The sequence below is a fragment of the Cervus elaphus genome, chromosome 22 (genome assembly GCF_910594005.1).
Source record: "Cervus elaphus chromosome 22, mCerEla1.1, whole genome shotgun sequence".
Classification (NCBI taxonomy): Eukaryota; Metazoa; Chordata; class Mammalia; order Artiodactyla; family Cervidae; genus Cervus; species Cervus elaphus.
In genome coordinates, this window is record NC_057836.1 from 10,754,399 (window position 1) to 10,769,557 (window position 15,159).

Consider the following 15,159-nt stretch of genomic DNA (forward strand, 5'->3'; position numbering starts at 1 on the left):
GTCTGTGTCATCCTACTGCATCCAACCTGGGGGCTCAGGGCCCGCTGAGTTAGGGTTAGGATCTGCCAGGTTGTGAGGGGGGGAAGGGCAGTATGTCCTGCCAGAACGTCTTCTTAGGGGCAAAGGCTTTCTTTGCTCTGGAGTTTAGTTTCCCTGTATTAAAAGGTAATTTATATTAACTCTGTGTTTTCTGTCCCCTTCCAGCCTTTTTGGCCGATGGGAACAGGAATAGCCCGGGGCTTTCTGGCTGCTATGGACTCTGCCTGGATGGTGCGCAGCTGGTCTCTGGGGACGAGTCCCTTGGAAGTCCTGGCAGAGAGGTAACTGCAGGGGCTGTCCGCGATGAGACAGAGCATCAGCACTGTGCTCTGCAGGCTGGGCTCAGGTTTCTCCTTCTTAATTGATGATATATTCTTATTTAGGAGAAGAAAGGTAAGACAGGTATTCATAAAATCATAGAAACCTACAGGTTATCTCAGTGATTTTCTTTTGTCACTCTCCAAAGCAAACTCTTACAAGCGGTGTCTGAATCTTTGTGTAACATTGAAGGATGCTCTCTTATTCCTCTGTGACAGTTACGTGAACAGGGGTGTGAAAATACTGTGTCAAGTCCTCTTGTCTTTGAACTAGAGAGACTTACACTAATGAAATCAGTGTGGTAGCTGGGTATGTACTAACTTAGAACTAATTAAAGATGACTTTGAATTCAAAGGAAAACACCAAACTACTTGTAAACATTTCTCAAACATCAGATATTTCGAAGCAGATAATTGCAAATGAGATAAGACCTGGGATTTGCTTGCTGATAAAGAACAAGTGCCTGGACCAGAACTAGAGAAAGAGGATACGCTGGATGAAATTCGGGGTTGATATCATTTTAAGTCTGTTTACCTAAGGTTCTCTGGGTAAATTTGGTGGCAAGTTTTTTTCATCAGTGATTTTCTTAAAAAGTTGGTGAACCTAAAAAAAAAAAAAAATTAAAAAAAAAAAAAAAAAGTTGGTGAACTTGCCAAAACAGAGCACAGTAGTAAATTAGATTCAGGCTTTGCTCCTGCCCACAGCAATGTACCTGCCCTTCTCGCTGGGGCGTAGCAGTCTGGGGCCTGTGGGATCCTGGAGCTGGAGGGGATGGGAAGCAGGGCTGATGTGGGGGTGGGGAAACCCCATCCAGGAGGAAGGTTAGCCCTGCCCTGGGCTCTCAGAACATAGAAATATCATCAAAGGTGTTTCTGTTGCTGTCACTGCTCTGAGCGTATTGTTTGCTCTTGCAGGGAAAGCATTTATAGGTTGCTGCCTCAGACCACCCCTGAGAATGTGAGCAAGAACTTCAGCCAGTACAGCATCGACCCTGTCACCAGATACCCCAACGTGAACGTCAACTTCCTCCGGCCGAGCCAGGTGAGAGCCCCTGGCCAGTCGGGCATGTCTCGGCCACTGTCAGGCCCGGTCAGACCCTGTAGATACGAGCATACGCAGCCTTCCTTCAGAACCAAGTGATGTCTCCCTGGGTTGGCTGAGGAGGCGTTTTCCGTCAGCAGACGGAGCAGCCAGGGCGGCGGGTGTGCAGTGACGAGCAGGGCACAGCCCTGGCTCCCGGGGCGGGGCGTGCGGTGCACACCTGCGTCACTGCCACCAGTCACTGTGACCGGGCCCTCCCCTCCCCCGCTCTTGTCTTCTCATCTGCACCACGGAGTCTACCACCCCAGCTCCCCGGGTCTTTGTGTGGCAGACCGGACTGGTCCCTTGAGAGGACGTGGGAAGATAAGGCCCTCTGCAAGTGAAAAATACTGTCGGCCAGCTCAGAATGTCTGAAGCCTTATTACTGCACCAAGAGTGATGTTTCACCAAGCACAGTAATCTCAAAGAGCCCAACAACATTGAGAAAGCAGTCCATTCAAGATACCTGTGTCCTAGACTGTACATTGGGCCTCTATGTTAGGGGCAAAATCTGCTGTTACTGGGCAGGAGTCATGGCCCAACAGAGACTAAGCAAGCCCCTAGCCCCCCACGGCCAAGTGTCTCTTTATCACAGGTTCCCACAGTGCACGCGCGTTTATGTGTGTGACCCACTGCATCCCAGAAGGGGTTAAGGTTGGCGTTGTCCCTTCTGACCACACTTTGCCCAGGTTTTCACCGGGGTCATTCTGTTCTCAGGTGGGCCTTGGTTCCTTGGTGTGTGATTTCCCTTCTTCACGACTTATAACCTTCCTGCCAGGTGCGCCATCTGTATGATACTGGAGACACAAAAGATGTTCATCTGGAGATGGAGAACCTTGTGAATTCCCGAACCACCCCAAAGCTGGCCCGCAACGGTGAGTCCTGGTTTGGCCTTTCAGCCAACCCAGCGTGTTCTGTGTGAAGGCTGGGCTGCGGTGTGCACAGCGCTCGTCAGGCTGGGATGGGATGGGACTGCTCTGCCCCATGGTGCACAAGTCAGCCCCACAGCCAGGAAATAGCGGTGCTTCGAGGCTGGGAAACCTGGTCTCAGGGTTCACCAGGGTGTGGAGAGAAACTGAATACGTGCTGTTGAGAGGGCGGGGTGTGTGTGGGGGGCCTTTGAGCACACGTGACAGCCAAGGTTTGCGGGAAAGGTCTTAGTGAAGAAGCCGTGGCCTCGAAGCTGAGGACCACGAGCCTGCAGGACACGGTGGCAGAGGCAGGGCCCGCGCTGTACTTTGTGTGTGGCGCGGCCTCTGAAGAGCTCTTCGGAAGGAGAGTCACTGCAGTGCAGGTGAGCCAGGCAGAGAAGGGCACCGGGCTGAGTTGGTAGTTAGGGCTGCATCCATGTCAGGCTCACTGGCCTGACGTTGAGGCTGTGGATGAGAAGGGAGGCCGAGTCCAGTCTAGCCGTGCCCATCTGTGAAGGATGTGGCTTGCCAGCATACTTAGCACATCTGAACTTAGGTTTCTGTGTCTGAAATGGGGGTGCCTATCGTGCCTTACTCTGGCTTTGAGGACCAAGGGGCACAGTGAGGTGTTCACTGCAACACTTGGTGTACAGCAGGGTGTCAGAGTGGCAGCCGGGAGTATTAAGGAGCCAGAAGCACTGCAGAGCCTGAATGAGGAAGTGGGGCTGAAGGTTTGAGTTCAGTCTTGGGCATCTTGAAGTTGACGTGCTGTTGGAATATCAAGGTCATCTTCCTTGAAAGCAGAGAGTGTGTCTTGTTTGGCTACCCCATGTGGCTTGTGGGACCTTAATTCCCCGACCAGGGATTGAACCCGTGCCCTTGTCAGTGAAAGCAAGGCATCCTAACCACTGGACTGCCAGGGTATTCCCCAGAGAGTGTGTCTTTGTTCACTGTAGTTCTGGAGCCTGAACTTTTGAGGTTGTCCAGTACATACTGGACCGATGGACACATAGACTTGGGAAACATCTGAATAAAGTTAATTTAGGAAGCCAAGAGATTTAGACGAGGACACCAGCAGTGCTTCTCTGTGTTATTTCAGGATTCATTTCCCTGAAAGACTTAAATAAAACAGGGTTTTTAGAAATGCAGTTTTTATCTTATGTTCACAAAGCAGTTAGTGACTCAGTACAAGGTTAAATATCTTCAGCTGTCTAAGGTAAGGAACAGACTTTCTTGGACACGGATAGGAGTTACCAGCTTCTTCTAAATGCTCCATGTCAGGGCTCTTCTGATGCAGTTATGAAAAACAGATTTTTAAATGGCTCTTCATGTTTTAGGAGACACATCAGTGACTGGAAAACGTCCCAGGATGTGCATTGTCTCTGTGTCGAGTGTTTCAGGGCATGATGGCTTGTCTTGCTGAGGGCTCAGCCTGCTGTTCTGGGGTGCTTGGCTTCGCCTGTGTGGTCCTGCGGAGTTGCTTGCACTTGGAAAGTGCAGGACTGAACCTTTCTTCTTGGGTCCTCCAAGTGTTGCTTTGGAGGGAAGGCGTTTCCTCCCCCAGCTGCTGCCAACTCTCCAGGGAGATCTCAGGGCTGCTGGCGTGAGGGTGACAGCTCAGCAGGGGTCATTCCCTCTGCATCCCTGTCCTAGAGAGCCGCAGGGACCCTGGGCTTCAGCATGCTTGGGTCCAGGTCACCCGCTGGTAGTCTGTCATCTGTCCCGGGCATGGACGTTGACCTGAGTCTGGATAAATTGGGAGTTTCTTGCCTACCTAAAACTTCATGGGAATTCCCCGGGGGTTCCGTGATTTGGACTCTGCGCTCTCACTGCTATGGGCCCAGGTTCAGTTGGCCCCTGTTGAGGAACTAAGATCCCATAAGCCACACTGTGTAGCCAAAAAAAAAAAAAAATGTAATACCAGTTAAATAGCTTCTTACTTTTGAAAACCAGTGACAGCTATTTTGTCCCTGCCTTCAGTATTTTTTCAGACTGGTTTCGTGGATTCTCTATCAAGGCTCCCAGGTGACCACACCTCCACTAATAACGTTGTTGTTGTTCCAGAGTCTGTGGCTCGTTCCAGCAAGCTGCTGGGATGGTGCCAGCGGCAGACAGACGGCTATGCTGGGGTGAACGTGACGGACCTCACCATGTCGTGGAAGAGCGGCCTGGCCCTGTGTGCCATCATACACCGATACCGCCCTGACCTGATGTGAGTCCAGGCTCAGCCTCATCCGTATTCCCTGCGCTCAGGTGGCCTTTTTCCAGAATGGGACGCGTAGCACGATGCTTCTTCTGCAGGTTGTGACTGATCTTGATGTAGCGGTGTTTAAAGCTCTGCCTCTCAGGCATTCTGTAGCTCAGCCCAAGCAGTAGTGACCAGCTGAGTGTACAAGTCTCCATGCTTGCAAGGTGGACCCCCTGAGCCTGCTAACATCCCATGAAGGGAAACCCTGTTTCCTGGCCCCAGGCTGAGCTCTGCATGCAGCCAGCTCTCTGTCTGGTGCTGCTGGTCACGAGGGAAGCCTGGCCGGGTGGGGCCCGGAGCACGTGTGTCCCTCGTGGCAGAGCAACTGCCCCGTTCAGCGGGGCTGGCCCGCATTGTCTCTGTTTCCCGCACTTTTGGCGAGGGTCGAGCCCGTGACACTCAGGTGGCCTTACCTCACTGTGTGGTGCCATTTCCTCTCTTGGTCATCCTGTGCTCATCTAAACGCAGACTAGCACAGCAGGATGACCCTGGTCAGCTGGTGCCTGGGGCACCCAGTCCTTACCATGGAAGCCAAACAGGAAGATTCAGAAACAAGCAGAGCACGTGGGGTTATATTGACCGTCTGTCCTTTCATCATTAGGTCCACTTACGGGCCCATTTTTGTGTTTGTCTTATTTTAACGATTACCTAAGGAATCCTGAAAGACCTAGTTCCCATTTATGTTAATAAACAGCCTCACCTGGTGTTTAGAAATGGGGATTTCTGATTGGCTTGGATAAGTGACCTCTGGCGCCCCATCCTTGGCTCGTGCGGAGGCTGATATAAAGCTAGTGGAAGTAGGGCCTAGTCACCCTCTACGGGGGGCAGCTTGAGGACGACTGTGGTACCAGCACAGGAGTGCTGAAACGAGGGCCAGGCGAGTCACGTCCGCTCCAGAGGGAGAGCAGGACGAGGGGCTGGGGTCACGAGCACTGGAGGAGCCTGGCCGGTGGGGGGCCGCGCTTTTGTTGGATGGACCGAAGGGGCTCCAGGGGCCTGGGGGTTTCCTCCTGATGCACACAAAGCCCAGAGTCGTTAACTTGGCACTGTTCAGGCTGTAGTGACTTCGCGGAGAATGAGGCCTCCACAGTTTAATAGGCTTAATATACAGAGTAAAGGGATTCAGAAAATGAAACAGTTACACAGTCAGTAGGTTAACATAAAATAAGCCCTGCTCGGTTAAGTCTGAAGTCACGAAGCTATCAGTCTTTACTTGACTGAATAGCAGGAAGCCTGAAACCCAGTGGGAAATGTTCGTTAATCTAAGTACTTAGGGAAACTCAGGGACTTAGCAATAAAACAACCTTTTGAGGAAAGTTTTGGAATTTCCCTGTGAGCAGAAGGCCGAGTATGATTCCCTAGAGCCGACCTAGTCCATCAACAGCTTATCAGCTCCATGGACACGGGGGTGATGGCTCCAGGCTTTTTAAACACAGCCTTATCCAAACAGGACCTGTTCATTGTTGAGCATGAGGTTAATACACGCAGACCACATGCAGGCACAGGGGAAACATAATAAAAACAGCTCATTTTCTTGAGCCTACATTTTAGTTAGAAGTTTACGTTATTGGAGAAATGTTTTGTTTTCCAACTTTTCTCTCTTGTCGTTTGTGGGTAGATCTTTAATCCTGTGTTCCTCCTGAGGATGATTTGATTTTATTAGTAAGAGGAAGCAAGCTGAGAAGTGAGATAGGTTTGCTGTCCAATTTCAGTGTGGTCCTGAACCCGGGCTTTGCATTGACTACTCCATGGTACGGTGTTTTCTGGTCTGGGGCTCTGTCAAGCGTGGTCTTGACATGTCTTCCTCATCCTGTTCCTCAGAGATTTTGACTCTTTGGATGAGCAGAATGTGGAGAAGAATAACCAGCTGGCCTTCGATATTGCTGAGAAAGAGCTGGGCATTTCTCCCATCATGACAGGCAGAGAGATGGCCTCGGTGGGGGAGCCGGACAAGCTGTCCATGGTGATGTACCTGACCCAGTTCTACGAGATGTTCAAGGACTCGCTCCCCTCCCGAGGTAAGGGTCCCCGGGGCCGCTGGGTGGCTCCCCGTGCCCCCCCCCCCCACCATCAGTCCCGTTTCTCTGCAGGTGTTGGCAGGCCCTCCTTCTGATCCACCTCTTGCTCAGCACACCTGCGAATGTGGAATCCATGAGCATTTCTGTCCAGAGTCTTGTCGCTTTCTCTCCAAACCAGCCTCTTTGAAAACTGCTTTTGTTGTGACCTGGGCTTCTTCACTGCCCAATCTTTGTGACACTTTGCAGCCCAGCCTCTGCTTTGCCCAAACTGTTCTCCGTGGTCAGGGAGAATCACCAAATGCATATCCTTCCCCCTTCTCACCTCTCAGGCACTTGGCTGTTCTGCGTTGTTCAGTGCTTGGAACAACGTCTGTTCCATTGAAACTCTGTCTTGCTCTTGGCTTCTGTGATCCTGGACCACACTTGCCTCATTCTCATTCCTCTGTAACTGTTCCTTCTTTGGCTGCTCTTTATTCTCCTGCCTTTTAGTGTTTCCAGAAATCTTCCCTTGGCCCTCAGGCTGTTGGGAAACAGATGAAGTAAGCGTCATGATGCTTATGAGTGTTGACCATGGTACCTGACCTGGTTTGCACCCCTTTGTCTCCCCTTGTTCAACTGGAGGCAAGTCACTAAACTTCCCCGTGCCTCAGTTTCCCTTTCTATAAAATGGGGGCAATATGTATATGATTAGATTGTGAAATGCTGAGAAGAGTGTTTGGTGAATGGAAGCACTTACATAAATGTTAGTTGTGTATTATTAATTTCAGTTATTATCTCAGCATTACTGTTGTTACTAATAAAACATTGGTATCCACAGATTTGAAGTGCCATTCTCCAGTGTCTTCTAGCCATGCACTTGTAGACCTCTGAGGCTTTTTCTTGTTAGAGATACAGTTATTGCAACAGAAATCCACAACTCTAACATCAGTATGCCCGTCAGGGAGAGCCCCACCTCCATGTGAAGCTCAGTACAGGTGTCTGCACACCCCAGAAAGATGCCCTGGGTTGCACCTTGTCTTCCCCACGTCTCTCCCGTTCTGTCTCTGCCTGAACTTTTTATCCTCAAAGTGGGGCTTTGGCACTCTGCTGTGACCCACATGCACAGGCAGATTGCAGTTTTTGAAAAGCTGAAGCGGAGGATTTTGTGACTGAAGTTGACTGGGGCAGGTGTTGGTCCTATTTGTATGCATGGAGAAGAGAAGACCTAGCGTGCAGGCCTCTGTGCATTTTCTCGGGTGTTCTTGCTCGGTTCAGAGCGCCCTGGCCCTCCCTGCGGGGAGGCGCCTTCACGGCTGTCCTTGAACGCTGCCGATTTCTGCCCGCAGACGCTTCAGACCTGAACGCGGAGGAGAGGGCTGTCCTAATAGCCAGCACCAAGTCCCCTATCTCCTTCCTGAGCAAACTCGGGCAGACCATTTCTCGGAAGCGCTCCCCCAAGGTAAGTGGACGGGATTTCCTCCAGCTGCAGAGCGAGAGGCGAGGTGCGGAGAGTGAAGGGACGCGGTTTCCCTCTGTTCTTGGTGCAGGACAAGAAGGAGAAGGACTTGGATGGCGCTGGGAAGAGGAGGAAGACCAGCCAGTCAGAGGAGGTGAGAGAAATGTCTGGGATTTGCCAGAGCCACTGTACTGTGCCTCTTCCTGGCTTAATCCCCCAGTTTCCGAGTTAGTATTGCTGGATCTTTCCAGTTCATCCACGTGAGAGGGGTGGGCACGGATGCTTCCTGTGGCCTTGTGCCTCTGTTCTTTGGAGAGCATTCCAGGAGCACACACGTGTGCACATGGCCTTCCTTTCTCTGTGGAGTCACATACATGGTAAAGGGCAAGGGGCCTTCCAGGGATGTGATCACACCAGCAAAAGCCGGAGCACCTCTTCATTGCTGTTCCCGCCCTGAGTCTATTTTGAGATGAGAACCTCGAGGAGAGCTCTAACCTTGAGACCAGCCATCACTCCAGGCCCTGGGGGGGTGCAGGGGGCTGCTCTGACACAGGCGGCTCTCGGGACCTATGTTCCTCAGGAGGACACGCCCCGCGGCCACAGAGGAGGGAGGCCCACCCTGGTGAGCACGCTGACCGACCGGAGGATGGACGTGGCCCTCGGCAACCAGAACAAAGTGAAGTACATGGCAACCCAGCTGCTAGCCAAGTTTGAGGAGAATGCGCCCCCACAGTCTGTGGGTGTGAGGAGACAGGTAGGCCTCGCTCACCCTCCGGGACCTGGTCTGGCCTCAAAGGAGGGAGCGGGTGAGATGGGGGATGTCCCAGACCCCCCCGAGGGCTCCAGGCTCGAGGCGGCGTCTGTGTGGGGAGGGACGAGGGTTTCTGTCATCCCCTGGCAGGTCCCAGGTGTCTGTGACACACGCCCACCCGGGACCTTTACAGCGTGGTGGGGTCTCAGTCTCTGCACGCAGGTGTGTGTTCACATACATACATACATGAGTGGTAAACCAACGCTTGCCCTGATCAACTTCAGTCACAAAAACCTCCGCTTCTGCTTATTGAGGAAAATGCTGAAAATAATGTTGATAGTTAAGGCCCCTATAATGTTATTAACATTTTGCCATGTTTCTTTCAGGTCTTTTCTTTAGTACGTCTTTGTTTTCATAGTTGAGGTCATTATTGACATGTACTTTTCTGTTCTGCTTTCTTCTTGTAACTTTGGGCATATTTCCATGTTCCAAACTCCTTACAAGTCTCTTCCAAAGTGTGCACTCTGTGCCTTTCTTAACCCTTCCTCTGGTGCTGGATGTTGACTTGTTTCTCATCTCTGATGATAAGCACAGAGGTAAATACTCTGGTGATAAAGCTGCCTTATTAGACTGTCCTTGACGAGGTCAAGAGTGGGCATGTTATCAAGATGCTCCGTTGACTAACCTCACACACATCCTCCCGAATCCTGGTGAGGGCTGGCCGGCGATGTCTGTCCAGTCTTGTCTCTCCTTTTGCTCGTCCAGAAGTCACTCTGGCTTCTCATGACAGGAGGTGCTGACATAGTGTGGTCCACACCGAGAGCTTCTTCCCGAACCTCTGGTGCTTAAGTGCGCGTCTCCTCTTCACCTTCTCCACATCGTCAGCCCCTATTCCTGTGGACCAGGGTGGGGTCCACCACATGAACATCTTCTCACGTCTGGTGCTCACTCAGATCCTCTCTCCTCAGGCGTCTGTGCCGAGAAGCCTGCAGCCCAGGCCTCCTCCCACCTCGGGAACGTGGGCTGCTGTCCGCCAGAGGAAGTTTGTCCTCAGGAGATGCACGCCTCAGTTTCCAAGTGGCAATTAGTGGTTTAGGCTCAGAGCAGTGAGCTCGGGAAAAAGACACTCAGAATTACAGCTCTGTCTGTCTTCTCCTTTGTGTTTGTTTTTGACCTAGTTGGGGGTTTCTTGTTTTTTTTTCCACAAGTGTAACTTACATTTTTACATATATATAAGTGTAACCTATGTATTTTTCTTTATAAGTGTAACTTTCTAGAATTAATTCTGTGAGCCCTTCCTCAGTTCTCAGATGTGTGTCTGTCTGCTGTGAGAAGCACCTTCGTGTCTGCTACCTTAATGTGTGTTCTTTTTTGTTTTTTTGTCTCCATGTGCTGTCCCTCCCCACACTGGCCTGTGTGTCACAGCTGACACAGGAGCGTGGGGTCAGCCAGCCGTCCAGCTGCCTGCCTGAGCAGGGTCGCTCTGCTCCCACCCCCCAGTGGAAACAGGTAAAGGAACTGCCCAGGCCCAGGCCTTCCCACCCGCTCCTCCTCTGAGCCAGCTGGCTGGAGGCCTCACTGGAGCCCCGGGTAGGGATCTGTGTGCATTTGAGTGGACTCCAGGAAGGTTTAACAGACAGTACTGACAGTATCAGGCGTCCCTGATAGCTCAGTTGGTAAAGAATCCGCCTGCTATGCAGGAGACGCCGGTTTGATTCCTGGGCCGCGAAGATCTGCTGGAGAAGGGATAGGCTACTCACTCCAGTGTTCTTGGGCTTCCCTTGTGGCTCAGCTGGTAAAGAATCTGCCTGCAATGCAGGAGACATGGGTTCGATCCCTGGGTTGGGAAGATCCCCAGAGAAGGGAGAAGAGAAAGGCTACCCACTCCAGTGTTCTGGCCTGGAAAATTCCATGGACTGTATAGTCCATGGGGTTGCAAAGAGTTGGACACAACTAGTAGTCACTTTCACTAACAGTACCGCATGACCTCTATAACCCCTTTGGATCTGGGAATCCAGTGAACAGGCTGGGCTGTTTAGTGTTGAAACCAGCTGGGACTGCGTGGTGAGGTTCCAGAGTCTTTGGGGTTTTGCTCTTACAGCCTTTGTCCCAAGTTGACCTTTGGCTGACTTGTGACTGCATGACCCCTGGAGGACCATCCTGAGTTTGGGGCTTGGGGCAGTGGGCCTTTGGTGTTAAACAGGAAAATGTTATCCAGGTAGTAGTTTCAAACTGTGGTTTGTTACTTTGCCTCAAACCATGGACGGTGATCGTGTACACTTTTCTTGGTGTTTTAGCTACATTTAAAATAGCCTTTTTAGAAATTTTCACTAAAGTTTCTGCAGAAACTCCTGTAGAGTGACTTCTACATGGTAGAGTGGGGCAGAGAGAGAGGAGGTGGTGCCTGGCGGTCACGGGAAGCCCGTCAGCCATGGAGGCCTCTGCTCCGTCCCTCCTGCGTCAGGAGTACGGCCTGGGTCTGCCCTCTCTGGTTTGGAATCACTGAGGACTGGGGTTCTGAGCGGTGGTTGGGTGTGTGGCCATGGTGCCCTCCTGTGCTGGGAAGTGCTGGGAGGTGGTGAGATAGGTTTAGTTGAATGACATTTAAAGCAGATTGTTTCTTTCTTAACCTTTCTTTTAAGAATATGCACATAAGGCAGGCCTGTGAGGCTGAAATGGAAGCTTGGGAGCAGAGTCCAGACTCACCACAAAGCCAAGCTGCTTCTTCATGTGCTTGGGGAGGGGTGGTCTTCTGAGAAAAACTTGTTAGCAATTGATTTTTGTTTTACTGACTTACCCTTCACCTTGAGTAGGCCCTCTGATTTAAAGGTCAGTCTTTAATGGAGGATTCCTGAAGGGGAAGATGAGCTACTTTCCCAGATTCTTAGACTCGTCACAGAGGTGGCCTGAGACAGGACCACAGTCGCTGGCTAAAGAGATGACCTTGAGTGGCACTTCCTGGAGCGGCCCAGGGCAGGGACCCCTGCCAGGCTACAGGGGCACCTGGAGCCTCAGCCCGTGCGGGTGCTGCCTGCACACGTCCGGGTGATCTGCGGTCGCGGTCAGTGGAGTTGAGTGCATACTGCCAGTTTCTCCAGGCAGAACAGAACCCTTAAAGTCAAGTCTGGTCTGGGAAGGGGCACCGTAGATGTGGGTTAGAAGGCGCAGCCGGGTCTCTGCAGCCGTCAGACCTGTGCTGTGTGTTGTGTGAAGCGGAATTGTCAGCCTGCCCCGCTGTGGGGGGGGGCCATGCCCCAGTTCACGACCTCATGAATGCATCATGTCACGGATGACACATCCCCAGTACTGACTCAGGGGTGGCGTCACGAGCCTGCTTTGTGCACCTAGTCCCTGAGAGAGAATACTGCCAGGTGCCACACAAATGGGGACACAGGAGGACTCCTTTGGGGGTTTGGGAGGGCAGGCAGGAGCGGTGTCCCTACCTCCCCCCTCCTGGGCTTTGCAAGGAGCACCCCACAGGTCGGTCTGGGCGTGAGAAAGCTGAAGTCCCTCTGACCTAGGAAGCTGGTGGTTTGTTAGGCCCCAAAGGGTTCCTACACTGGAGACAGCCTTCCAGGAAGTGGACGCCGTGGGAAGGGGCATGTGGGGAAGTGACCTGCGGACACTGTGCGGTGTCAGTTGGCAGAGGTGCTCTTTTTGTCTCCTGTCTCCTGCTCTTTCCTGTGTTTCCTTGGTCATCTCCCAGAACCTTTTGAGTGTGAGTGAGGGTATGTCCTGGGCCCCTCTCTTTTGCCCCCAGCTTTCTTGATAAACCAACAAAGAAGAATATGCTCCAGGTCTGGGATTTAGAAAGTGCTGCCCTAAAAAAAAAAAAGAAAGAAAGTGCTGCCCTGTAGGTCCTGAGCCCACAGCGGCTGCACGAGACTCGGATCTGCAGACAGCGCGCCTCCAACCAGAGGCTGACGGCAGGCGGGGCGGGCGCTCCCTGGAGACACGGATTTGTGTTGACGGAGGCGCGGGGTTGGGAAGGGGTCTCAGGATGCCTTTGGCAGGTGCCTCTCATCCTTCCAGAACCAACCTCAGTGTGGCCGTCTTTTTCACCTGTGTTCTCTCTGTTTGTGTCTGTTGGTGTAAAAGCGACGGGACAAGCAACGTTCTCGGACCTGCCCCAAAAAAGTGATCACCCTCTCTCCTCCCCCTACTCCGCCTCCCTGTCGGGCACGTGGCGGCCAACAGGTGACCCCCTCTGCATGTTCTGCTGTCCTGTGTGCCTGCCTGCCTGTGTGGGTGGCTAGGGTGGAGACCAAGTCAGAGTCCCCTCGTTTCCATGGTGACCGGTACTGGTGGGCCTCAGGGTAGCAATTGTACGTTCAAACCCTGGGTAGTTTAATTCAGCCCCATATCATACGAAGATGACCGTGCAGCTGTAAACTAAACCCAGACACACTAAACTGACCCAGACACAAGGTCCAACAGACTGAGCGCATTTTCATGCAGCCCTGCTGGAGTCAGCCATGTTGGTCTTGCTGCCCAGGGAGGCGCAGTTCAGGTGGACTTTGGAAGCTTTTTCTAGGGCTTCACTCTATGAGTTTGGTTCCTTCCAATTTTGAGAGCCTGTCTTCTGTTTATCTGGCTTTTGCCAACGAACGGCTGCCCTTCCGTCCACCCCTCTCGCTCTCTAGGCAGACACTGGAGAACTGCTTCATGGCAAGTGGGCCACGCATGTGTTTGTGGCCAGCACGCCCATTGAAAGTGCGGTTACAGAACAGCGTTTTTGACTTGTGTTGCACGTCCCTGTAAAATAAAACACTGATTGTAAAGAAAGGCAGGGTCTACGGAAAGACGTTTCGTTAGCTGTGGTAGCCTGTTTAGGAGGTGACCCTGTGCTGTGTCTGATGAGCAGGCCCAGCCGATGTCCCTGGGCCTGGACCCTGAGCCCCTGTGGGGCCATGACTGCCCTGGGCCCTGTCCATGCCTGAGAACCACCACGGGCATTTCCTGTGAGCCAGGCAGGCTTCTGAGCATTTTCCTGTGTCGTCTCAGTGTCTTCTCACAGTAACCCTCCAAGGCAGGTCCCGGTAGCGTCAACCTCTTACAGCTGAGAAGACCGAGGCAGAGGGTCAGGAGGCCAGGTCATGTAGTGAACAGTGATCCAAGAGCTGAGCCCGCGTGTGTGACTCTGGAACCTGAGCCCTGGGCTCATCCAGCCCTCAGGGACCCCCCTGCTCATGGGCTCCAGAGAAACTCGGAAGCTTTGGGTCAGTTTTGCACAGGTGCAGGGCCATACAGTGAATCCTGGGTTATCCAGAGTGACCGGAGGCCTCCACAGCCCCATGACTGCTCCTCAGGACAGCGAGGGCCTGTGTACCGGGCCCTGTCCTCCCGCGCACAGTTCTTTGTTCTCCTCACCCTGTCCCGTGTTCCTGTTCAGGGACCATGTCCCACCCTGGAGCTTCCTGTGGACTGTTGTCATGGTCATTTACTCCAGCCGATTCCACCTCCCCACCTTTCCTTCCTAATGTCTTGTTGTGGAAAGCTTCGCCCTTCTAACCTGCCTCTCCTGTTAACCTCCCATTGAACGCCTGGCCGTGTGCTGCTGTGTGGAAGAAACCTGTCTGCTCCACATTTGTACTAACCGTAGCCATTTATCCATGTGGCTGGCTCGTAGCAGGACAGCTGTGCTGGGAGTTGTCCTTGGGTGATGGGGGTTTGATGTGGATGGGGTTGTGATTGCTGGGGGCAGCAGGCCGCAGGATGTGTGTTGAAGTGAACTCTGACTCTGTCGCACTGTCACTCATTAGGTCCAGATAGAGAGTTTGGATGGAGCTTAAGTTTCTGCTTTATTGCCAACAGACACACGGGGATCTTGATGCCGACAGCTGTGGCAAGCAGAGCCCCCAGCACGAGAGGGTAAAAGCATGCCCATGGCATGGGACGCTGGCAGCCACACAGACGCGGCACGCTAGGGCGGGGGGCAGGGGGGAGGCGGGCGTGGCCCCTGTCCCTTGCTTTTTGCACACTCTGGTCACCCAGCCAGAACTCTTTGCTAGCAGTGATGATCCATGGGAATAGCATTCCCGGAGCATCCGTCCACTCCAGAAAAAAAACCCTGAGACGTGTGCTCCTATGAAAGGCCTCTTCCTCCTGCCCTCCGCCCCCTTTCTCACCTGTAAATATGTGCCTTTGACTCCAGGGGAAAGTCAGGATCCAGAAGTAGGAGGAACTTTTTTGCTCCTCCGCGAGTCTGGGATCTTGAGGTAGAAATCCCGAGGAAGCCAGAGCTCTTACCAGCATGGGGAGTTTTCAAGGATGAGGAGGACAGGGCAGGGAAGGAAGGTGATGACGGAGTCTGTGATGGGCAGTTGTCGATCCTCTGTCTGAGAAACTCGGGGACAGAC

The 15,159-nt window shown here is 52.6% G+C and overlaps 1 protein-coding gene across 18 annotated transcripts in view; it reads left to right on the forward strand.

Moving 5' to 3' along the window:
* MICAL3 (microtubule associated monooxygenase, calponin and LIM domain containing 3) overlaps positions 1-15,159 on the forward strand; it is a 140,940-nt gene that overhangs the window by 74,137 nt on the left and 51,644 nt on the right. For 14 of the 18 annotated variants that reach the window (XM_043882621.1, XM_043882618.1, XM_043882624.1 and 11 more), the window contains 11 exons: positions 205-320; positions 1,272-1,398; positions 2,216-2,312; positions 4,413-4,560; positions 6,418-6,614; positions 7,940-8,052; positions 8,141-8,203; positions 8,630-8,803; positions 10,226-10,309; positions 12,899-12,997; positions 14,615-14,671. In XM_043882621.1, coding sequence (XP_043738556.1) covers positions 205-320; positions 1,272-1,398; positions 2,216-2,312; positions 4,413-4,560; positions 6,418-6,614; positions 7,940-8,052; positions 8,141-8,203; positions 8,630-8,803; positions 10,226-10,309; positions 12,899-12,997; positions 14,615-14,671 — 1,275 coding nt within the window. The remainder of the gene's footprint in view (positions 1-204; positions 321-1,271; positions 1,399-2,215; positions 2,313-4,412; positions 4,561-6,417; positions 6,615-7,939; positions 8,053-8,140; positions 8,204-8,629; positions 8,804-10,225; positions 10,310-12,898; positions 12,998-14,614; positions 14,672-15,159) is intronic. The other 4 variants (XM_043882634.1, XM_043882635.1, XM_043882629.1 and 1 more) reach the window with 3 other exon arrangements.